At 38.9% G+C, this 25,426-nt stretch overlaps 1 protein-coding gene across 5 annotated transcripts in view; it reads left to right on the top strand.

The window, feature by feature from the left end:
• The window catches only part of KAT6A (lysine acetyltransferase 6A), a 149,734-nt gene extending 137,299 nt beyond the window's left edge, over positions 1-12,435 (top strand). For all 5 annotated transcript variants that reach the window (XM_043980974.1, XM_043980973.1, XM_043980972.1 and 2 more), the window contains 3 exons: positions 983-1,585; positions 3,482-3,788; positions 7,888-12,435. In XM_043980974.1, coding sequence (XP_043836909.1) covers positions 983-1,585; positions 3,482-3,788; positions 7,888-10,532 — 3,555 coding nt within the window. In that variant the 3' untranslated portion in view covers positions 10,533-12,435. The remainder of the gene's footprint in view (positions 1-982; positions 1,586-3,481; positions 3,789-7,887) is intronic.
• The last annotated feature ends 12,991 nt before the right edge of the window (positions 12,436-25,426 follow it).

Genomic DNA, 25,426 nt, shown 5'->3' with positions numbered 1-25,426 from the left:
TTTGCTCATCTGTAAAATGCAAGGGAGGGAGACGAGGTGGCCTCTATAGCTTCTATCAACTCCTAATTTGTGATCCTAGGATTCATATGTTTCAAATTGTCATCAGTGTTTGTGATATGTGATAAGAAATTTCATAATTTATCTTGGCAATATTTGCCCAGCTAAATGGATTTACAGATTCAGTGATTTAATAGCAGAAGATTTAGGAAGATTAGTTTGGTGCAGTGGAAGAAAAGCACTGAATTTGAAATCACAAAACCTGACTTTAAATCTTAGCTCTGCCTCTTACTAACACTGCTTTTAGGCAAATCACTTTATCTCCTTGGGCCTCAGTTTCTTCATCTGTGAAATGAGGAAGTTGAAAAGGATCATTTTTAAGGTTTCTTCCAGCTCCAAGTCTATGATCTTAGGATCCATATTTTGTTATTTTTGGTTGCTATGAACAGTATCAAAATAAATATAATGTGTGTCTTATGGAGATTTTATTTTGAAATTATAGATGGACACGTAATTTCTGAGCAATGCAGGTTATGTTAGTAATTAAGGAAAACATGAATCTGAAAATCAGGCATAATGAAATTGGATAAATTTCCCTTGTGGTGACTGTAAACTAAAGTGATGATAGTATTGTTTGTGTGTGTGCCTCCATAGTAGATCATAAAACTGTATAAGAATTTTCCTGTTAAAAAGCTGTATTGCATTCTTTGGATTTTAAAGTATTAAATACTACATCATACACTGCATGGAAGACCTTTTCAGTTCTGTATGATTATGGATGCATTTTTAATCACTTAGGTTTGGGATGTTATATTAAATAAGTATTTTTAAAAGCTAGCTGTCATATTTGCTTCCCTTTTCTTTTTTCTTAACACTTAGTTATTCTTTCCTTCCCTGCCTTGGTACTTAAAATGTTGGAGGACAGTAGACATAACTAGTAGGATAATAAAAAAACTAACTAAGATTTTAATTTTTTTGTAATCAGATGGTAAAGTCGGTGTCTTGGGAGAAAAAAGAAGATTCTTATTCAGTAGAGAATGAAAAGAAACCAGATATTACTGCACCAGCTAATTCTACACGACTAAACAAAGATGTTCTTCCCCTGGATAGTCTTCCAGCAAATAGCCAACCATCTCGGAGAGGCCGATGGGGACGAAAGAACAAAAAAGTACGGGAACCTTTTAGTGAGAAAGATTCTAAATTGCCGTTGGAAGAAACACCGTCAGTTCCTCGGGGGAGATATGTCGAATGTGAGGAAAAATCTGAAGCCTCTCAGGAACAGTTCACTGAGAGTGAAGAGCATTCGGCAGCTTTAGAGGGACGGTTTGGCAAAGATGAAAAGCCAGAAGTCCCCAATAAAAGACGACTAAGTGAAAGTGTAGAGATATGGCGAGGACCACTGAAGAAAAGCCCAGAGCCTCTCAAATGCAGATTACCAGAGGGGAGTGATAGATTGCCTCACCGCTATCATGATGGAGACAGAGCCATTTTGAGGGGCTTTAGCGAGAGTAGTGAAGAGGAAGAAGAACCTGAGAGTCCTCGGTCAAATTCACCACCTGTGCTTACTAAACCCACATTAAAACGAAAGGTATAGTGCATTATATTTCCTGTCTTCTAATTGTAGCTTGCAGTGTGGGTTTACCTCTTCCTGTGAAATTGCAGGAGCTAAAGCATAACATTTGTTGCTTTTCTCTTTAAAATTATATGCATTTTTGTAATGTAGCCACTGAATAGTCTTCCAGATGCAAATTTGATATGTATGTCACTCTGTGGTGGGTAAAGAAAATATTTCTACATAACCTTCAGGAATTGGCTGAAAGTTTATGTGCTTTTTAAAAAGCAGTCAAATGACAGACTTTTGGTTTGAAATTTAAACCATGGTTTGCAGATTTGAAACACTTTCTTCTCTTAAGTCTGCAAGGATGGTGTAGAGGTGTTTGTGATGAGACAGCAGAGCCAGGTATTGAGTTAGGAGGAAACTGGGTAGGGCTTTTCTCCAGGGATCCTCAGAGAAGAGTGTGGTTCTGCCATTGTTCCCCACCAGTTTCTTTTATTGTTCCCCTTCCCTCAAATATTTTGATTCAAGCTTATTTAGTAAATCCTCTTCTGAACAATGATGTGTGGCAAATGCTTTCCTAGTGGATACTTCTCTGGCAAAGGTTGAACACAGGCATTAAGCTATGCGATTATATATTTTAGGGAGTGTTGTGATAGAAATGCCACCTAGAGTCTGATGTGAGTAAGCCAGAATGTCATCACCTCTAGTGGCTTTGTAAATTTCTAGGTGCTTCTATAGATGGGTGTCTGGTTCAGGACCAGGATACCAGATTCAATCCTAGGCCCATTCCAGTTCATTACTATGTGGAATGATTAATTTCTTCAGTAGTATACTTTTTCACAATATTTGAAAATTATGTTTTCTGGTAGGAGAACTAAAATAGAAATGAAAGGAATGAAATTCTGACTCTGGCTCTATGGTGAACTACATGATCATGAACAAATTTATTAGTTTTTATGTCTTGTTTTTGCACTTTCTGTAACTTAGAAGGAATAATCTATTTTGTTTCTTTCCTACAGAGGCTCATTAAAGGGCATTATCAGTAAGATTTATGTGTAATGCATTTTGAGGGTCTTGATAGAATGCACTAAATAAATTAGAGTTGATATCAATAATCTCTTGTCACTGTACTATCTGATTCATTCTATAGCTAAGGCCTTTTGTGACACATTTAATATAACAAAATTGCTTTTATTCCTAAATAGCTTCATTATTACCAAGTGTACAAACTTCAATTTAGTATTTCTATATACTATGTTGTGTTTTTTCTAGCACAGCTTCCTCTTTACAAACTCTCCAGAACATTTATACTGATGTTCTATTAACCTTTTTCTCTCCTTCCCCCCCCAAAAAAAAAAAAATTAACCTCCTTAAGTTTTATAAGGCAGAAATTTTTTGTCCTCATTTGACTTTTGAGGCATGGAGGAGTTGTGTATTACCTCTGGGGAAGAGGGAAAATTATTTCAGTACTGAAGGTCTCTTTCCATCTTCCAGGCTATTCCTTCCCTTCCTCAAATAGGCTGAAATAAAAGTAAATGAATCCTATTTGATCTTTATGAGGATCACATGAGATAACATGTAAAGCACTTTACAAACCTTAAATTTCAATGTAAATACTATTATTTTTAGGTATTCCAGTTTAATCTATTTATAGCTGCTCTTCACCACTGTAACCGGTAATATTATATGTATAGCACCTAACTTAGGAAGATTTCATACATTTTAGAAACATCTGGTGGTGGACAGTTGGGCTTCCCTTTCACCCACCCCCCATATATCTGAATATGGTGAAATTGGGCGGGGGGAGGGCTCATCTGTGACCAACAAAAATAGGAATACTCTTATTTATTAAATTGTCTCACTTCTGGTTCTGGTGGCTTGGTTTTATTGAGGGTACTAAAAGAAAATTCTTTTTTTAAAAAATAGAAACCAATTCTTCACCGGAGAAGAAGAGTCCGAAAGAGAAAACACCACAATAGCAGTGTGGTCACAGAAACTATCTCTGAGACCACAGAAGTGTTAGATGAACCTTTTGAAGATTCTGACTCTGAGAGGCCAATGCCGAGATTAGAACCTACATTTGAAATTGATGAAGAGGAGGAAGAAGAGGATGAAAATGAACTGTTTTCCAGAGGATACTTTCATTGCTTGCCCTCACAGGAGGTCCTTAGGCATCGATCTTCTTCTAAGAGGAAGTCTAAAGATGAAGAGGAAGAATCAGATGATGCTGATGGTATGTGTCATGGAATTTTTAAATTGTCTGTTATTATAATTCAGAATATTTAACCATCCTTAAAGGATTTTCAAAAAGGAACCCCACAGATTCTGGATTTGTTAGTATAATTCTCTTACTAAATTTATAAAAGGAAGACTTTGGAGACTCTCTAATATATTTCTCTTTGGTAATCCTTGAAAATTTGTACCAAATATTTTTATTTTCAGTTTCTCACATTTCTCTGCCTCTTAAAAAGTGTTTTATTCCTCTTCCATATATTATCTTTCTTTCCTTCCTATGAGTAATTTCACCCACGAACCCACTCCTTTATGACTTTTTTTTTTGATAGTTGGATTATGAACTATTATCAGAGAAGTATTTTAAATGATAATATATACTGTGGAAGGTTTTCCATCACGTGAAGAAGGTATTCTAGAACCTGATTTTTAAAATCCTATCTACAAGGATTCCTTACTGAACAAAAATTTCCTATTTTACTTAAGTGAACAAAATTTTCTGAGAATGAAGTTATTTCAATTGTTAGTCTTATTAAACTGAACAGACTTCTATAGTCCTTTGGTATGACTTGGAATTATTTCTGCAAAATAACAATTCACTTCTTGGAGTCAGGCCAAGCATATCTTATTCTGCTAGACATTTTAAAGAATTTTAATTGTCCAAATTTTAGTGAAAATCTTTTAATTAGTATCTTTATTCAAGTTGTATTTCTCTTTAAAATGTGCAAATTAGATTTTAGCTCTAGCAAATAAGAATTAGCAGTCCGTTTTTTCTTCTTCTTTTTTCTTTTTTTTTCTGCAGGGCAGTGAGGGTTAAGTGACTTTCCCAGGATCTCACAGCTAGTAAGTGTCAAGTGTCTCAGGCTGGATTTGAACTCAGGGCCTCCTGAATCCAGGGCCAGTGCTTTATCCACTGCACAAGTTGGCTTCCATATATTCTTTCTAACAAACAGCACATAACATAGGGATTTGCAGAATGTAGACATTTAGTAAGTATTTTGAGAATGGGATGCTTGAATTGTTTGGTTTAGCTGAAACTTTATGGATTAGAACAAAACTGTTACAAACATAAAGCATTTAAATTTTTTTTGTTCCCCTCCTTTTTATTTTCTAGATTATATATTGGTAGTATTCAGTAATAAAAATTAATATTCAGGTTAGCCAGGGTTGGCCCTGGAAAAATAAGAAGCTACAAATTTGCTTTGTACTTTTTATGAGTGATTTCCCTAAGGAGTCTGTTTAAAAGACATTCTTTAAAGTCCTTTAAAAGACATTCATGGGGGCAGCTAGGTGGCGCACTGGATAGAGCACCAGCCCTGGAGTCAGGAGTACCTGAGTTCAAATCCGGCCTCAGACACTTAACATTTACTAGCTGTGTGACCCTGGGCAAGTCACTTAACCCCAATTGCCCCACTAATAAATAAATAAATAAAATAAAATAAAATAAAATAAAAAAGACATTCATCAGGAGGCAGCTAGGTGGCACAGTGGATAAAGCAGAAAGCACCAGCTCTGGAGTCAGGAGGACCTGAGTTCAAATCTGGCCTCAGACGCTTCACACTTACTAGCTGTGTGACCCTGGGCAAGTCATTAAACCCAATTGCCTCTCCCCGGCCCCCCCCCCCCCCAAAGACAATCATCAAAAAGGGATGGGGGGGGCAGCTAGGTGGCACAGTGGATAGAGCACCAGCCCTGGAGTCAGGAGTACCTGAGTTCAAATCTGGCCTCCAACACTTAACACTTACTAGCTGTGTGACCCTGGGCAAGTCACTTAACCCCAATTGCCTCACTAAAAAAAGGGGGGGGGGATTGGGGGGCGGGGGCAGCTAGGTGATACAGTGGATAAAGCACTGGCCTTGGATTCAGGAGGAACTGAGTTCAAATCCAGCCTCAGACACTTCATACTTACTATCTGTGTGACCCTGGGCAAGTGACTTAACCCTCATTGCCCAGCAAAACAAAACAAAACAAAAAAAAGAGATGGGGATAGATTGACCTGGGATTTCAATGGGTCAGGGAACTCCTGGTGGTAAAACTCTCCATCAGGAGAGTCTAATAACTAGTATTAGAGAGTTACCTAGGCAGTTAAGTGATTTGCCTAGAGTTCCATAGTCAGTATGTGTCAGAGGTGGGACTTCAAGGCCAGCTTTATGTGCCATTATGGTACACTGCCTCTCAGAGTAGTCTGATTTTAGTCAGATCATATATGACCTGGTAATCTCTTCCTGCCAACTGTTTAACCGTTTTTCCTTCACTTTGGCAGTCATCTAGGATTAAGTTCTCTTTCAGTATACCCATCTCTTAATTTTAGACACCCTCTTATCTTAAAATATAGCTATTCTCTTTATACATTTTTGCTCTAACGGACAGAGTGATATATTGGATAGAGCGCTGGGCCTGGAGTCAGGAAGGCTCATCTTCCTAAGTTCAAATCTGGCTTCAAACACTTTCCAGCTACATAACCTGGACAAGTCACTTAGGCCTATTTGCCTCAGTTTCCTCATCTGTAAAATGAGTTGGAGAAGGAAATGGCAAACCAGTCCAGTGTCTTTGCTCCCCCAAACCCCCCCCAAACCCCAAAACAAAACCCAAACTCAAATGGTGCTGGAGTTACAGAGAGTCAGACACAACTGAAAAACAGTTTAACAACAACAACAATATTTTTAACCTGTCTTTTTTACTGTACAATTACTTTTATCCATTAAACACATATTTCTCCATTTAGCAGGCAGAAGGCGCAAGCACGCTCACAAACACATACACACACACACACACACACAAACACACACACACAAACACACATATAACTTGCTATATTTCAAGGGCTGGTTCCTTTTTAGTTTTGTTTCAGCAAAACTTTATACCAAGACCTCTCTGGAAAGTTATAAGGTCAAGAAACTGTCTGAGGTAATAAGGATGGTTGCTTTAAAGAAATCCATGCAGATGAAAAAACATCACATCTTAAACAGAAAATGGAAGCTTTTGCTGATTCATTACTTATATTGCATATTTATTTTAAAAGAGAGAGAACTTGAAAATAGTAGAACTCGGGTTATTTTGTATCTTTTTAAAGTCCAGCCCTGTCACTCCTCTACTCAGTAAACTCTAGTGGCATCCTGTCACCTCTAGGATTAAATACAAAACCTTGTATTTGGCATTCAAAACTCTTCATAACCTAGTCCCCTCCATACTTTTCCAGTCTTCTTGTACCTTATTTCCCACTAAATACTCTTCAGTTTGCCTCTTTTTGTATCTCCAGCATTTAGCACAGTACCTGGCACCGAGAAGGGGCTTAATAAATACTGACTGACTGACTGAAAAAGGTGACTTGTAGCAGGGATAGTTATCTCTTATTTCTCAGAAATCCAAATTTGCCACTATTCTAGTTGAACATTCATATGATAATTTTGACTTTATATGATTCATTATTACTCATACTGTTTTCTGTGAAATAGTTGTAGGATTCTGGCCCTGGATGGAACCTTGAGCATCATCTTGCCAGTCCCCTTGTTTTACAAATGAGAAAACTAAGGCTAGTGACTGGACTAAGACTTTCAGGTTTCCTTAACTCTTAGTTCAGTGCTCATTTAGTTATACTACAGTGGTACTCTAGGTAGGTTTTGGAATTTGTATGTATACCAAATTCCTCGGAAGATTATGTTTGAAACACGTTATAGAATTGATGAGCCACACCAAGGAACAGATTTATCATTCATGATAATAACAATAACACAAACCAGTATTTTAAAGTAGAAAATTTATCTCAGTATTTTGTAATCTGTAATTTGCAAATGAACTTCTTTTATCACTTTCACCTGTGTGGAAAAGGGAAAAAAGTTAGGATGACCTGTGGGCATTTTTGATTCTTGGATAGAAACAATATTAGCCACTGCATGGTAGTAGATGGCATGCTGGATGTCATTTGCAACCGTGCCACTTCACTGTGACTTGGTTCCTAGCCATGCTGTCAATATGTTCTCCTTTCTTAGGAGTTTGTGATTATATATAAAATAATCCTGTGAAGTATTTTTAGTTTCTCAGAGAAAGACTCTAGAAAAAATTGAAAGTGTGATGACTTTTTTTGTTTGTTTCCTCCCCAGGCACCCCTATTCTAAAGCCAGTATCCATGTTGAGAAAATGTGACGTGAAGGATTCCCCACTCGAGCCAGATACTTCTACACCTTTGAAAAAGAAGAAGGGATGGCCCAAAGGCAAAAGTCGTAAGCCAATTCACTGGAAGAAAAGGCCTGGCCGAAAACCAGGGTTCAAGCTGAACCGAGAAATGATAACAGTATCTACTCAAGAATGTAGAGCTGACCCGATGGTGCCCCTTTCTAAATCTGGGCGCAAAACCAAAATTCAAGACAAAGAAGAGGCTGCTGAACCAAAAGAAGATTTGCCCCTTGCTGAAGAAAGGAAGGAGAATGATATACATGGAGAAACAGAAGAGGTAGGAGAGGGGGAAGATGAGGATACAACTAGCAGTGAAGTGAGAGCAGCTTCCCCAGTGGACAGTCGTGGTAGCCCAGTGACAGAATCTAAAGAACCGGAGGTAGAAGAAGAAGAAGTTGAGGAGAAACCTCGGGTTTTAGAAGAAGAGCAAAGGCAATCAGAGGAAGAACAGGCAGAGCTGGAAGAGCAGGAGCATGAAGAAGAGGATGAGGTGGCCCTGGGAACAAACCAGAATGAGGACCATGATGCAGATGATGAAGATGATGGGCACCTAGAATCCACAAAGAAAAAGGAGTCAGAGGAACAGACAATTAGAGAAGGAGTCAAGGAGGAGCCAGGGGGTCAAGAATCTTTTTTAGAAACAAATACACAGAACAATCGGGAGGAAATAAAGAGCAAAAATGAAACAGAACCAGATTCTGAGGAAGAACAGGCTTCCCATGAGACATCAGTTGTATCAGAGCATATGCCAGGGTCTGAGGATGATCATGAAGAAGAAGCAAGCACTAAAGAAGAATTAATTGAATTAAAAGAAGAAGAAGAGATTCCTCATAGTGAATTGGATCTGGAAACAGTGCAAGCCGTACAGTCACTGACCCAAGAAGAAAGCAATGAGCATGATGGGACATACCAGGACTGTGAAGAAACACTTGCAGCTTGTCAGACTTTGCAGAGTTATACCCAAGCTGATGAAGACCCTCAGATATCAATGGTTGAAGACTGCCATGCGTCAGAACACAACAGTCCAATATCTTCTGTTCAATCTCATCCTAGCCAATCAGTCCGTTCAGTCAGCAGTCCCAACGTGCCTGCTCTTGAGAGTGGTTATACCCAGATCAGCCCTGAACAAGGATCCCTGTCCGCACCCTCTATGCAGAACATGGAGACCAGCCCCATGATGGATGTGCCTTCGGTGTCAGACCACTCTCAGCAGGTGGTGGACAGTGGCTTTAGTGACCTGGGCAGCATTGAGAGCACCACAGAAAATTATGAAAATCCTAGCAGCTATGATTCCACTATGGGTGGCAGCATTTGTGGAAATAACTCTTCCCAGAGCAGTTGCTCTTATGGAGGATTGTCCTCCTCCAGTAGCCTCACTCAGAACAGTTGTGTTGTCACTCAGCAAATGGCCAATATGGGCAGTAGCTGTAGCATGATGCAGCAGAACAATGTGCAATCTGCCACCAACTGTAACATCAAGTCACCTCAGAGTTGTGTGGTGGAAAGGCCACCGAGTAACCAGCAGCAGCCACCACCACCACCACAACAGCAACAGCAGCAGCAACCAGCACCACCACCTCCCCAGCAACAGCCCCAGTCTCAGCCCCAACCCCAGCCCCAGCCTCCTCAACCCCCTCCTCCACCCCAGCAGCAGCCTCCACTGTCACAGTGTAGTATGAATAACAGTTTCACCCCTGCCCCGATGATCATGGAAATACCGGAATCCGGAAGCACTGGGAACATAAGTATTTATGAAAGGATTCCAGGGGATTTTGGTGCCAGCAGCTACTCCCAACCATCAGCCACCTTCAGTTTAGCTAAGTTGCAGCAGCTGACTAACACCATTATGGACCCACATGCCATGCCTTATAGCCATTCTCCTGCTGTGACTTCCTATGCAACCAGTGTTTCTTTGTCCAACACAGGACTGGCTCAGCTAGCTCCATCCCATCCATTAGCTGGGGCCCCTCAAGCACAAGCCACCATGACACCACCCCCAAACCTGGCATCCACTACTATGAACCTCACATCACCTCTGCTCCAGTGCAACATGTCTGCCACCAACATTGGCATTCCCCACACTCAGAGGTTGCAAGGGCAAATGCCAGTCAAGGGGCACATTTCCATCCGTTCTAAATCAGCACCACTGCCCTCGGCAGCTGCTCACCAGCAGCAGCTTTATGGTCGCAGCCCGCCAGCAGTTGCCATGCAGGCTGGCCCTCGTGCATTAGCTGTTCAACGTGGCATGAACATGGGGGTTAATTTAATGCCAACGACCCCCTATAATGTCAATTCCATGAATATGAACACTTTGAATGCCATGAACAGTTACCGAATGACACAGCCCATGATGAACAGCAGTTACCATAGTAACCCTGCCTACATGAACCAGACAGCACAGTATCCTATGCAGATGCAGATGGGGATGATGGGGAGCCAGGCCTATACCCAGCAGCCTATGCAGCCAAACCCTCATGGGAACATGATGTACACTGGCCCCTCCCATCACAGCTACATGAATACTGCTGGCGTGCCCAAGCAGTCTCTTAATGGACCTTACATGAGAAGATGAGCAAGATGAACTTGCAATTTAAAAACTTAAATATATATAAATAAAGGAACCTTTTATACTGACAAACCAGAGAAAACGGACCTTTTTCCAGTTAAAATATTGCTGTAGATTTAGAGGGATTTTTCTTTGGTTTATTTTATTTTTTAGAAAGCCTGGTCTTTTTTTTTTTTTTTTTGGTTCATTTTGTTCTGGGTTTTGGTTTTCTTCACAATCCTGTAACATTTTACAGTAGAATTCGTCTAAGAAATGGATTTAGGGAGGGGGGAACCATGCACAAAATCTTTTCATAATTAAAAAGAGCCTTACTTTCTTTACATACCACGTGGACAGAATTTGTGTAAAAGTGAATTTATCTTTATTTTATTTTAAAATGTATGTTCCCCCCTCACTGTGTGCAGCTCCCAATGTTGTCATATTTTAAGTGTTAGCTATACATCTCGAGGGTTAAGCAGACCCTTCCCTCCAAACCCAACCTTTCATTTCCTACTTCATTCCAGCAGGAGGCACTTATGGGAGGCTCAGAAGGGGACATGGAGAACAACCCAAACTCCTTAAACTTATTGTTATTATTATTATTAATATTATTATTATTATTAAAGTGAGGCAGGAAATATTTCTCCTCTTTAAATCCCCTCCTCTCCCTATACACACACCTCTTGAAACCTTTCCCACATCTTTTTCTTTGTAGATGAATTTCATTGGAATGTTTGTTTTGCTTAAGCCAAGTGTAATGTAATTTTCTAATATTCTCACCGAGCACTCAGAGACACAAAAAATGCTATAAGTCTCATTTAACAGCAGTTATCTCTGAGGAATGCTGTTTGAAATCCAAATCTGGTCTTTGTATGAATATAGATGTTCAGCTAGCCATCAAGAAGACGAAATTGACCTCTTATTTTTTAACCATCTAGTAAATCAGCCATAAATCTCATAGTCCATCAGAATTCTTATTTTTAGTATGTACTTTGAAATGCTAAGGGTCTTGATTCTTGAGCCTTCAAATCTGACTGAATTTAGTGGTTTGCCTCTTTTTAAACTACATTATTTACTAAGCATCAGTGGACAAACTGTACATTTCAGTGAATTAAAAAAGAAATCTGAAAAATCTTTGTCACTATTTATTTAATGTTGAAAGGAATAATGAGAAATGTCTGTGTTTCCTAAGGGAATTTATGACATGAGTTGTATAACTGTTCAAATAGCACATACCTCCAGCTTCCCAGTGTCCTTTGAGATTCTTTTTTTTTTTTTTTTTACCCCTGAGTTCATCCCATGTGAATCAGAGTGTATCAACCCATCTCCTATGAGTGGTTGACTAGAAGAAGGACAGGCCACCAGCACAATTCCACAGAGTCTAGTCAGCAGGATTTCAGTATGTTAATTATTACTCCAACCCTATTCTCCTTCCCCTTGTACAATCAATTCTCCAATATTTTCCCAATACTCTCTTCTGGGATAGAAAAAGAGACATTTTCCATCAGCAAAAAGATGGAAACTGCTATACTACTTGGTATATGCAGTCACATATCCAAAAGGGGAAAATACTGCTTAATGAAGTATTCATAAGCATGTTATCTCCTTTATTTGTATATTTTATATAAATAAAATTTTAAAAGTACTAATTAGGCATTAAAAACTTTTCAAATGCACATATTATTGGGGTTTTTTCTCCAGATGCACTTAAATTGACTTTCCCAATTAAGTGTTAGATAGAAAAGGCAGAATTCCACATCTTATTGCTATTAATTTTGAGCATGTGCAAGGCTGTGTAGGACCCAGTTTCTCTGTATATACTATTCCAGTTCCCAATCATCTATGTAGAAAGTGCACTGTGCTGCCCTCTCCTTCCTACATCTTCAGCTGTGTCATTGCTTCCTGGTTGGGTTGGGGTGGGGGGTGGGGTGGGAGGTATATTGGGAGGAGGGTGGGTCAAGGCAGAAGGAGAAGCTGTTGAAATGAGGGCCGTGAATTCAGTTTCTTTTGGTTTGCGGTTGTGTTTGGTTTGGTTTCTTTCTTTTTAAAAAAAAAAAAAATCAATCGGGCAGCTCCCTTTTCCACAAGCCTCTTTGTGACTGTAGAACTATTGTAGAGAAAAACATTCTTTTCTATATTATAAAAGAAATTATCCAACACAGTAATATTGGTACCTGTCATTTTTTCACTTCTGTTTAAAAAAAATGTATTTTTAGCAAGATAACTTGGGTAATCTTCTAAAAGAAATTAAAAAAAACTCACTGTTAGTGACTTTGATGCCTTTTAAAATAAGAGCTTTTTCATTTCATTCCATCTTTAAAATTTTTTATCTTTGTTGTAGAATATTAAAAACTATTTTAAGAAAGATAAAATTCTCTTTAAAGAGATCTCTAGAGTGTGTGAATAGAGCTCCAGATGCCTCTAAAAGCCGCATGTACAAATGAAGCTAAGTCTATTCCTGTCTGTTTATATTTGCTTTTCCTGTTTTGTAACCTCTTTGTACTTTGTTCATGGTGACTTGTAAGCTAAGGGGAAGGGGTGCCTAGATGCCTTTGTAATTCTCCATGTCATGCGCTCCTGGGCCATTTGGCCTCCCTTCCTCTCCTTGTATGTAATATCACTTTTTTTTCCCTTTCTAGCAAGTACTTTCAAAAGAACTCTGTACATTTTAACATAAAAAAATAAATTATGTTGAGCCATTTTGGATGTCTGTCTTGCCTGTGGAATTCTTCCTCCCCTAATGTTTTGAGTCTTTAGTAGGATGATTGTTCAGCTTTGTTCACATAGCTAATGTGTAAAAGGGGACCTATTTATTTTGTTTTGAAGCCCCAATTTTCATTCAGATATTGCTCTAAATGGCCGGTGATACAGGGTTGTGGTTGGGTTTTTTTGGTTTTTGTTTTTTAATTTTCACTAGAAAATTGTGTAGCATTTTATTGGCTGGGTTTTGGGGGAAATCCTTTTGGCAGGGGTGTCCTGGACTTTGAACAGAGAACTGACTGGAGCGATTGTCTCAGACATTTCTTATACTTAATGTAGAGGGAGAAAAGAAATCAATATTTTAATTCTACCATCAGAAAAAATATAATCTAGTTTTCATTCTTGCTGTAAAGATTAAAAATTTATCAGCTTTTGCTTCTCAAATTTTTAACTGATTATATAATCTATGGTGATACGCCATTTTCTGTGAACCTTTTTAGCTTTTGGCATCTTTGTTTCAATGCACTTTGATTTAAATAATATTAAGTGCCTAATATGTGCAAGGCATTCTGGCCAGCCTCAGAAAATGCATAGTTTGATAGCATATGGACACTACTATCAATAAACTAACATTTATTAAGCATTTACTATGCGTTGGGCACCGTTTAATTGTTAACTTTTCCCTGCCCTGAAGCAAAGCTGGCATGGATTTTTGCCATTTGCCCTTTCAGACTCTTAGAATACTGGGAGCCCTTTACAGTTTTCAGGGTACTTTGTATTATCTAAATTGATTCCTCCAATAACCAATTGGACATAGTATATAATTCCCCTTTCCAGGGGAAAGGACCAAGATCTAGAGAGACACTAGGTCAAGATCACACTAATAAATGGAGGGACCCCAATTTGAACCCAAGTTTTTTGTATCCTATTCCATTGCTCTTTTCACTAAACTACAATTGACACTAGGATAGAAATAAATATTTGTAAATGATATGAAATTAGGCAGTTGAGGGAAAATTACAAAATGTTCAGTTTTACTCATGTTGACTTAAGTGTTAATGTGAACTTGGGCATTGGTAGTTGTACTGGTGAGAAGTTCCTTTTAGGGTTAGGATTAAGTTAAACTGCAGATCCTTCTGGCCACCACTGCTAAGGATAGATATAAATTTAGGATATGCAGTATATGAAAATGGTGCTTTATCAAAAAGTCAACAAACACCTACTATGTGCCAGGCCCTGTGCTAGAGGTTGGTGATGCAAATGCACCTCCAGAAGTTTATGTTTTACTAGAGGAATACAACATGTTCATAGATAAGTGAATGCAGAATATATGAACAAATAATACATTGGAGTAGCCGTGGCGCTTGAGCTAAATCTTGAAGGGAGGTGGAAGATTCTGAGAGGTGTGGGTGAAAAGAGCATTCCAAGTGTGGGGAACAGCTTGTGCAAAAGCATGAAGGACAGAATGTTTTCTGTGGAGACTAGTGAGTGGGGTTAATTCAGGGATGATGAGTAAAGTATAATCAGTTTGTGAAGATAGGCCAGAGCCAGACTGTGAAAGGCTTTCAATGCCAGAGGCAGTGGAGAGCAACCATCACTTCTTAAGTAGAGGAGTGTCATGGCCAGACAATACTTCAGATCTATAAACTTGGTAGATATATAAAGGATGGATTTCAGGAGGGAGAGACCAGATGCAGTGAAGCCATAAGGTAAGTCATCATATTAGTCTAGTTGAAATGTAATGAGGGTTTGGGAGTTGAGAGAAGGGGATAGATTTGAGAGAAGGGGATAGATTTGAGAGCATGTTGATGACATGGAATCAATAAGACTTGGCAACTGATTACATGGTGGAGGGTGCATGTAGAGTGAAGAGTTAAAATGATGAGAAGGTTGTAAATTCGGGTGATTGGAAGGATGGTGCTACCCTTGACAGAAATAGGAAAGTTAGATGGAGGGATTGGTTTACCTTTCTCCACAGTTTGGAGGGAATACCACTCTATTGAAGGGTTCAATACCCATTCCAGCCAATTCTTACTGCTCATTTCATTTTGGCCATTTCATTAATTTATTTGGAAGGGGGTGAATAGGAACAGAAAATGAAATGAATCAATATTGATTAAGGAAATGTGATTAAAAAGTCTTGACATTAGTTATGTATCACATCAGTCCTCTGTATTTATCCAGTAATTCAGATTGAGTTAACTACCAGAATTTATCCTGTGGTTTAGGACATATCTTGACTTCATTTGTCCAGTGGTGGCTGAGATTAACTGAAGATTGGACTGAGATAATGTAAAAGCATCCTGAATACCTTGAAAAAAATTGGAGATAGCATTGTGCAAATTCAAGCATGGACTGTATTGTGGTTTTTGTCAGTCTCTTATTTTATATATATATATATATATACACACACACATATATATGTATATGTATATGTGTATACACACACACACACACATATATATATTTGTAGTGGAGATGAGTCATTGATGGGAATAGTTGGGAAGGAATAGACAAAAGAAAAAAATAAGAAATGCTTACCATGTAGTGATAAAAATTAAACTAGAAAATTCAAACTAGGGAAAATTAGTTTGAGATATGTATATTTATGAATGCTTATTATTGCATTACTTGGATATGGTCCTTTGGAAAAGTTTCTACTATATAAATTCAAGTAACTTCTCAATCATTAGCTGCTACAGGGTAAGTTAGTAGAGTTCTTGTTTGTCTGAGTTAATGAAGGCATGATATAGATAAGCAACATAGGTCATGTCAAACCTTACTTTTAACCACCTTCCTAACTATAGGCAGTGCAGAACTAAATATTTTTCAATGTGGTTGTCTCCAGAATTCCTGAGGGGGTCCTTAATGAAAAGCTCTTTTGCCAGCTCAGGCATTTCTTTAGAGGGGTAGAGGAAGTTTATTATATAACTTGATCTTAATTCTATAAATGCATCATGGACCCAGAGGATTTGTGTTGTTGCTAAACCACTGCCTATAAAATGTACTTGATGGGAGATTTCTTACTATATTGAAGAGTAGACTGAAGTACAAACTAGGATGTAATCTCCAAAAGGTAGTACTGTGTCTGTTGCAGTCAAGTCCTTGCTTTTTTAAGATAAACGTACACTGCTGGCTTTCTGATCTTTCAAAACACTAGGTGGAGATAGTCACTGGAAATTATTTTTATAAGGCAGTTGTAGATGAGCGATTCATGGGCTTCTAATAAGCAGAAATTACTTCTCCCTCAAATGTTTGAGTCATTACCAGAAGTTACTTTGAGGAAAACACTTTGAGTTTTCAAAATATAGGTCGTTAAACAATGATTTCAGCCTTCCAGGGCATTTTGGAATGACTTGTTCATTTTTATACTATATATACAGGTATATTTATACATTTCTATACACACATATGTATATGTATGTATTGTACACATGTATATAAACACACTTAAATAGTGTATGCATATTGTCTATATACATATATGTATGTAATATATGCATATGTTAATATACTTATATATATAACTGACCATTTTTGGGTATTCAGACATAAAGATGAGCAAAGAGAAATGGAATTAATTCAGATAAAAGGTTTTTGCTCTCTGAAGCCTTTTTATAACCACTCAGGCATTTTAGTGAGGTACTGTAGTGCTTTTACAGCTAGAGTCCATCAGAGTGTCTATGTATAACAGTCTGCATAGACATTCTAATTAATGTTGAAATAACAGACCATTCTAAGTGTCTAGGTTCAGCTATTCAAAACATAGTTATGAAAAAAATACATAGTCATGAAGAATGTTAAAGTTCAAAGAGACTGAAGAGTTCTAGTTTAACCCTCTCATTTACAGATAAGGAAGCAGGTCTGGAGAGATTTTAAAAAGCGCTTTTTAAACTGCAATGTCTATTTTAAATATGGCTAAAATGTGTCATTTTCAGATTTTTATAGACCCATGTCAATCATACCCTCAGTTTAAAAAATAGCCCTGCTCTCCTATAAACTGAAACACCTTTGTGCTAAGACTTGGTGAAGTACTATGTGTGCATACACAGTGAGATTAGATGATTATGACTAAATTAACCAGTCAGTTCAAATAATTGGTTTGAGTTGAGCAAAAAGCCAGTTGGTTAAAAACCACTTTGTGATCAGTTAATTCACAGATGACTGAATCAGGTTGTGTATGTAAATCAACCAGCAATTTTTTTTCACTTTTAAAAATTTGGAATTAATTTTTTTTCAAGCATTCTTTTTTTTTTTTCTTCCACCTACCTTGTTGGATTGGGGGCGTGGGGCAGGGATGAAGAAAGAAAAACCGAATCCTTATTACAAATATGTATAGTCAGGCAAAACAAATTTCTATTTTGTTTAGATCTAAAAACATGTGACTCATTCTGTATCCTATGTCCATCAGCTCTGTCAGGAGGTAGCAATCTCTATCACAGGTCCTCTGGAATCATGGTTGATCATTGTGTTCATCAGAATTCTTGAAAAATTTGAATTTTTGAACAATTTCCAAATTGTCCATTTTTACATTGTGTAAACCTCAACAGCATTTATTAAATACTTACTACATGCCAAGTGCTGTGCTAAACTAAGGATAAAAAGAAAGGCAAAAAATAGTCTAGTTGGGGGAGACACCAAGTAGATTATTAGGCACATAAAAAATATATACAGGGGGGGGCGGCTAGGTGGCGCAGTGGATAAAGCACTGGCCCTGGATTCAGGAGTACCTGAGTTCAAATCTGAACTCAGACACTTGACACTTACTAGCTGTGTGACCCTGGGCAAGTCACTTAACCCCCATTGCCCCGCAAACAAAACAAAACAAAACAAAATATATATATATATATACAGAGCAGATAAATGATAACCCTTAAGAGCAACAATTGGGCCAGGGCTGGGGCGTGGGGTGGTTCTGAGAGAGACCTGCACGAGGTGGCATTTGAATTGAGTCTCAGGGCAAGGCAGGGATTCTAAGAGTTGTAGGGGAAAGGGGAGAGCATTCCAGGCATGGGGTAAAGCTGGATCATAGGAACAGAAACTGAAGTGAAGCATGCTGTTCAAAGAACAGCAATTAGGCTACTGTTACAGAGTAAAACAGGAAGGAGTAGAATGCAAGGAAAGGAGAAAAGTTGAAAGAGGCCAGATTGTGAAAAACTTATGGGATTTTACAGGTACCCCTTCAGCATAGCAGGGGTTAAAGACATGGCGCCCCAGCGATCTGAAAAATATGTGTAAAAGTTTTTGACCCTCCATACCTGAGAAGGTTTGAATTTTTTTCTTCCTTTTATTGGGTATTTACAGTGCCTTATTGGAAAATTTAGGTTAAGTATTTGGTCATAGGCTTTGTGTCATCTGCTGGCCTTTGAGTGTCATCTGCAAGGGCTTCCACTAAACTCCCCCAAATTCCCATTTGATTTCTTATGTTGACCTGTAATATATCGAAACTGCAAGGAGTAGGGGGGAGTCACAACGTGGAAGGGATTTGATCCTAAATGGTTAGCACAGTGCCTGGCATATAGTAGGCAGTCAATAAATGTTTATTGATTGATATATTGATCCTAGAGAGAGTAAAGAACCAGGAGTTTATTGAGAAAGGGACAACATGGTCAGACATGCCTCAGGAAAGTCATTTTGACAGCTGAGTAGAGGATGGATTGGAGTGAGGAAAGATCTGAGTCAGGGGGAGCTACTGCAATAGTCTGGGGCAGGGCTTCTTAAACTCTTTCCACTCATGACCCCTTTTTGCCAGAGAAAATTTTACACAACCCTGGATATGTAGGTATATAAAATAGGTACAGAAATCAAACATTTATGCCAAAATTTTCGTGACCCCCCACATTGTTACGTGACCTCATATGGGGTCATGAACCACAGTTTAAGAAGTTTTGGTCTAGGGCAGAGGTGATGAGGAAGTGGCCTTGTCAGCAGAGAGAAAAGGAAATGGATGCAAGAGATAATGTGAAATTGGCAATTAGTGATACACCTGGAATCAAGAAGACAGATGTGAGTTCAAATCCAGTCTGAGATACTAGATGTATAACATTGAAGCTCACTCTGCCTCAGTTTCGTCATCTGGAAAATAGGGATAGTAAATAGCACCTGCCTTCTAGAGTTGTTGTGAGGATAAAATGAGGTATTTGTAAAGTGCTTTGCAAGTCTTGCTATTAATAATTATTATGATTCTGAGGAGTTGAGATGACATAGTTTCTTACTCAAGTGACTAGAAGGATGGTGGTGCACTCAACAGTAATAGGGAAATTTGGATAAAAGGAAGGTTTTGTGGGAAGATGTGCTCTGTGTTAAAAAACTGCCATAGGTTTTTTTTGGTGTGTGTTTGTTTTTTGTTGTTTTGTTTTGTTTTGTTTTTGGTGGTGGTGGTAAGGACAGTATTCTGTTTTAAATGAGTGAATGGAAGAAAAAACATTTATTAAGTGCTTATTATAGTCTCAATGCCGTGTTAAGTGCTGGGGAAATATTCAAACAATTCCTCAATGAGCTCACATCCTAAAAGAGGAAGATAACACAAAAAGGCCCCGTGGGAGATTCGTGCTGCAACACCATTTGGAAATGTCTAGGAAGAGAAATGGTGGCCTGGTACCAGGCAAGATAAGGCAGACCTAAATTCTGGTGGGAAGAAGACAAGCAGGACTGACAGAGTACAGCTGGCGTGGTTTGCAGATGGCTAGGAAGAGAAGGTAGACTCTTTCCAAACTGACCAGGAGAATGTGATGGAGATCTTATTGATGTCAGTGATTTCCTTGAGAACAGAGATGCTTACAAGATTTCAAATTCATGGGTCTAAAATACAGGGTTTCTTAACCTGGGATCTGTGGAGGTCATGAAGGTCATGAAGAGTCAGACTGAGGGGATCAGTCAGCTCTTCAGTTTGGTAGTAATGTAAGGTGAATGTTGTTGAATTATTTACCAGTTGTCTGACTCTTCATGACCCTATTTGGGGATTTCTTGGCAAAGGTACAGGAGTGTTTTGCCATTTCCTTCCAGCTCATTTTAGAGATGAGAAAACTGAGGCAAGCAGGGTTAAGTGACTTACTCAGGGTCACACAGTTAGGAAATGTCTGAAGCTGGATTTGAACTTAGAAAGATGAGTCTTCCTGACTCTAGGCCTAGTGTTCTATCCATTGTACCACCTCGCTGCCCAGGTGAGTACTATGAAACAAATGTGTTAAGGTGGGTGGGTGTCAGGTTGTTGATGACCTTCCATCCCAGACTAAGGAAGGAAGTTGCATTTTATCTCACCAGTAGTTGAGAGCCACAGTTTCTGAACGTGGTTGCTTCATTAGTTCATATTTGTGCCTTATGAAGAGCTGTGTGAAGCATGGATTGGAGAGGGAGAGATTAGAAGGAGGTGATGAGGGCATTAACAGTAGGCTGGCTGCTGTATGAGTGGGGAGGAACCAAATTCCAGTAATCCAATGGAGGTAGAATCAACAGGATTGATTGTATGTAGGGGTGAGGGGAGGGAAGGTGGGGGTGGAAGAGGGGAGTTTGGTATGTTTCTGAGGTATTAACACAGGTGATTGGAAACAGTGGTACCCTCCCCAGGATCAGGGAAGTCTGAGGAGAGGAGGGTTAGTAGGGAAGATAATTTGTTCTGTTTTGGATATGTTGAGTTTGAGATACCTCTATCCAGGTGGAACAATCCAGTGGGAAATTGACAATGTGTGGCTAGAATCTAGAAGAGAGATTAGAATTGAATAAATAAATTTGGGAATCATCGGCATAGAAATGATACTTGGACTGTTGGGGGCTGATGAGCTCCAAAAGAGACTGTTTGAGTATTTGTAGGGAGAAGAGAAGTGGGCTCCAGCTAAGGAGACAGGAAGTGAATGATGATTAGCAAAGGATGCTGAGGCAGAGCAGCCATAGAGAGGGGAAAGAAATCAAGAAAGAGCAGTCTCATGGAATCCAGAGCAGGAAAGAGTATCCAAGAAGACTGGTGGGCAACAGCATTAAAAGCTGCAGAGGCCAAGGAGGAGGAGGACTGAGGAGATGTCAGATTTAGCAATTAAGAGATCATTGGTAACCTTTGAGAGCACAGTTTCAATCAAGTTATGTGGATAGAAGCCAAATTTGAAGGGACTGAGGAACAAGTGGGTCAAATGCAGTGGTACAGGCAATGAACACAGATGATTTTTTTCCTAGGAGTCTGGCAGTGAAAGGGAGGAGAAACATAGGAGTTTCCCCAACAAATCGATCGTGGTGCATGTTGAACCCATTTTCCAAGCCCCAACTCTAGAACAGTTCTCTGGAGGTTTAAGCATTGCCTTTAAAGAAAAAAAATTAACAGAAATCTATTTTCTATCCCTCGTACCCTCACCCCATTGAAAAGGAAAACAAATTCCTCATGACAAATATCCAGCATCAAGCAAGGCAAATTCCATCATTGGTCATGTTCAAAAAAGATATGCTTCATTTTGTACCCTAAATTCCTCACCTCTCTGTCAGGAGGCAATTGAATGCTTTGTAATGATTCTTCTGGAATCATGGCTGGCTCCATGGTTCCATTGCAGTCATCAGAGTTCTTACAGTTTTCAAAATTGTTAGTCTTTAAAGTGTTATTGTATACATTGTTCTCTTGGTTCTACTCATTTCCTTCATCAGTTTATAAAAAGTCTTCAGAATTAAAAAAAAATAATATTCATGTTATAATATAAATTGTTCTTCTGGTTGTGCTCACTTGACCTGGCATCAGTTCAAGCGTGGCTTTCCGTCTCTTTGGTGTCATCTATTTCCCTATTTCTTACAGCATTATAGTATTCTATCCCTTTCATACACCACGATTTGTTCAGCTATTCCCCAATTAATGGGCATCTCCTTAGCTTCCAGGTTTTTGTGGGGAGTTTTGCCCGCACAAAAAAAGCTGCTATAAATATTTTCAAGCACTGTCCTTTTTTTTTTTTTTTTAATGAGGCAATTGGGGTTAAGTGACTTGCCCAGGGTCACACAGCTAGTAAGTGTTAAGTGTCTGAGGCTGGATTTGAACTCAGGTACTCCTGACTCCAGGCTGGTGCTCTATCCACTGCACCACCTAGCTGCCACTGCACTACCTAGCTGCCACTGCACTACCTAGCTGCCCCAAAGTACTGTCCTTTTAAAAAATAATTCCCTCAGTTCTGTGACCTAGGAATATGAGAAAAGTCCCTGTGGCAGAGGTCTTACAGTTTACCACCTTACAGGTAATCATGATTACCTATCAATATATCATTGTGCCAATTCAACAAAGGAAATTTTTTTAAAGAAGTTTTTTCGGGGCAGCTAGGTGGCGCAGTGGATAGAGCATTGGCCCTGGAGTCAGGAGTACCTGAGTTCAAATCCAGCCTGAGACACTTAACACTTACTAGCTGTGTGACTATAGGCAAGTCACTTAACCCCAATTGCCTCACCAAAAAAAAAAAAAAAGAAGTTTTTTCTTGGTAGCATTTTATTTTATTTTCCAATTACACGTAATGATTGCTTTCAACATTCATTTATTATTATTATTATTAATTTTTGAGGACAATGTGGGTTAAGTGACTTGCCCAGGGTCACACAGCTAGTGAGAGTCAAGTGCCTGAGACTGGATTTGAACTCAGGTCTTCCTGAATCCAGGGCCAGTGCTTTATCCACTGAGCCACATAACTGCCCCGTCAACATTCATTTTTGTAAGATTTTGAGTTCCAAATTTTCCTCCTTCCCTCCCTTCCCTCCCCCCTCCCCAAGACAGCAAGCAGATATAGGTTATACATATGTAATCATGTTACACATATTTCCATATAAGTCATGTTGTAAAAGAAGAATCATAACAAAAGGGAAAAGCCACAAGAAAGAAAACAACAACAAATAAAGTGAAAATAGTATACTTTGATTTGCATTCAGACTCCATAGTTCTTTTTTCTGGATGTGGAGAGCATTTTCCATCATAAGTCTTTTGGAATTGCCTTGGATCATTGTATTGCTGAGAAGAGCTAAGTTTTTTACAGTTGATCATCACACAATGTTGCTGTTACTATGTACAATGTTCTCCTGATTTTGCTCACTTCACTCAGTAGCAGTTCATGCAAGTTTTTCCATGTTTTTCATCTTTTCAGCTCATCATTTCTTATAGCACAATAGCATTCCATCGTATTAATATACCATAACTTGTTCAGCCATTCCCCAGTTGATGGGCATCCCCTCAATTTCTAATTCTTTGCCCACCACAGAAAGAGCTGCTATAAATATTTTTTGTACATGTGGGTTGTTTTCCCTTTGCTACGATCTCTTTGAGATACAGGTGTAGTAGTGGTATTGCTGGGTCAAAGGGTATGCACAGTTTTATAACCCTTTGGGCATCGTTCCAAATTGCTCTCCAGAATAGGTGGATCAGTTCACAACTCCACCAACAATGAATTAGTGTTCCAATTTTTCCACATCTTCTCCAATATTAATCATTTTCCTTTTTTTTTTTTTGGCATATTAGTCAATCTGATAGGTGTGAGGTGGCACCTCATCATTGTTTTAATTTGTATTTCTTTAATTAGATAGATTTAGATAATTATTTCATATGATTATAGATAGTTATAATTTCTTCATCTAAAAACAGCCTTCATATCCTTTGACCATTTCTCAATTGGGGAATGACTTGTATTCTTATAAATTTGATTCAATTCTCTATATATTTGAGAAATGAGGCAACAAAGGAAGTTTTACAAAACTTAACAGATATTACACTTTGCTTAATACTCAAAAGGGGACTGTCATAACCTGTATAAATGTTGTTCAGTCATTTTCAGTTGTGTCCAACTCTCTGTGACCCCATTTGGGGTTTTCTTGGTAAGAAACTGAAGTGGTTTGCCATTTCCTTTTCCAGCTTATTTTACAGATGAGGAAACTGAGGCAAACAGGGTTAAGTGACTTGCCTAGGGTCACATAGCTAGAAAGTGTTTGAGGCCAGATTTGAACTCAGGAAAATGAGTATTCCTGACTCTAGGCCTAGTACTCTATCCACTGTGCTACCTAGCTACCACAACCCATACAAGTAGAGAAAACAAAACAAAAATTAAAAAAAAAATAAGATTAGAATAATCAGAGCTAGCAAAAGTTAAAAGGAATATGGGATTTCTTTGAGTGTAACAACTAGAGTGACGCCACCTGCTGGAGAGTTACTGTAGGAAAGCTCTGCCATGAGGAGAAGGCGTCTGAGGGCAAGCCATGCTGCTTTTCCTTGGTGTCAGGAAGTGATGTTTGCTCGTGGGTACTGTCTATTAAAGCTACCAGCCAATTGGAGCTGCGTGTGTGCTAGTGGATGGGATGTTCCCAGTTTCACAGGAAGCTTGTGGGATGAAGGAGGGGTGGTTATCTCCCTTTTGTCAGGACTCTCATGGAGAGTGGAGCAGAAATGTGGGCTTCCTGAGATAGGTAGCTGAATCTAGGCCTCTTTCTCTCTCTCTTCACCTTAATAAATTCCTAAAAGTCTAACTCTTGCTAAAGCTTATAATTTATTGGCAACCACTCATTGGATATTTTAGACAGACTGGCTAGAATTTTAGCCCCTTACAAGAGAAAGAAACTCTAATCCTAGCTCAGCTCCCCAAACAGGCAGAACTCTCCTTGAAGGGCTTGGGGACTAGGGAACAACTAGAAGCAACCCTCCTCCCCCCACCCCAGAATCAAACCTTTTTACCTGGAAAATTCCTTTGAATCCCTGAAATCCCTTCCCTTGCAAAATCAGCAGCAGCACCCTTGGCATCTGGAATCATCAAGCATAACCTCAACCGTAGCATCAAGTACACATCAGTGCATAATAGCACAAGATGGATTAACTCAGTATCCTCAGTAATCACCTTAAAGCCCAGCAAATACACCCCAGACACACACCGAATAGACATAATGGGGAGAACATCCCTTGGCAGCTTCTTCAGTGACTACAGATCTAAGTTATATGCAACTCATTGAGTAACAGCAAACAAACTGAAGCCGTAATGAAACAGGCCTACAAAACAAGACAATAAGTGGAACAGCAAAGCTAGCCACGATTAAAAAACGAGTGTAGCTACCAGATAGGCAGAATATCGATATAAAGAGAACATATCTAGAAGATAATAAAACAAGCAAACTTAATTAGAGTATAGAGGAATCAATACTGCAGCAATGTACAGTACTATTTTTTAAGTGCATCCTATGTGCTAAGCATAATGAAAGGTAAAACAACCCAGCCCTTTCCTTCCCAGAGCTTACAT

The sequence above is a fragment of the Dromiciops gliroides genome, chromosome 2 (assembly GCF_019393635.1).
Source record: "Dromiciops gliroides isolate mDroGli1 chromosome 2, mDroGli1.pri, whole genome shotgun sequence".
Taxonomy (NCBI): Eukaryota; Metazoa; Chordata; class Mammalia; order Microbiotheria; family Microbiotheriidae; genus Dromiciops; species Dromiciops gliroides.
Note: the sequence above shows the minus strand (reverse complement) of the source record. Positions and strands in the feature narration are given on the sequence as shown.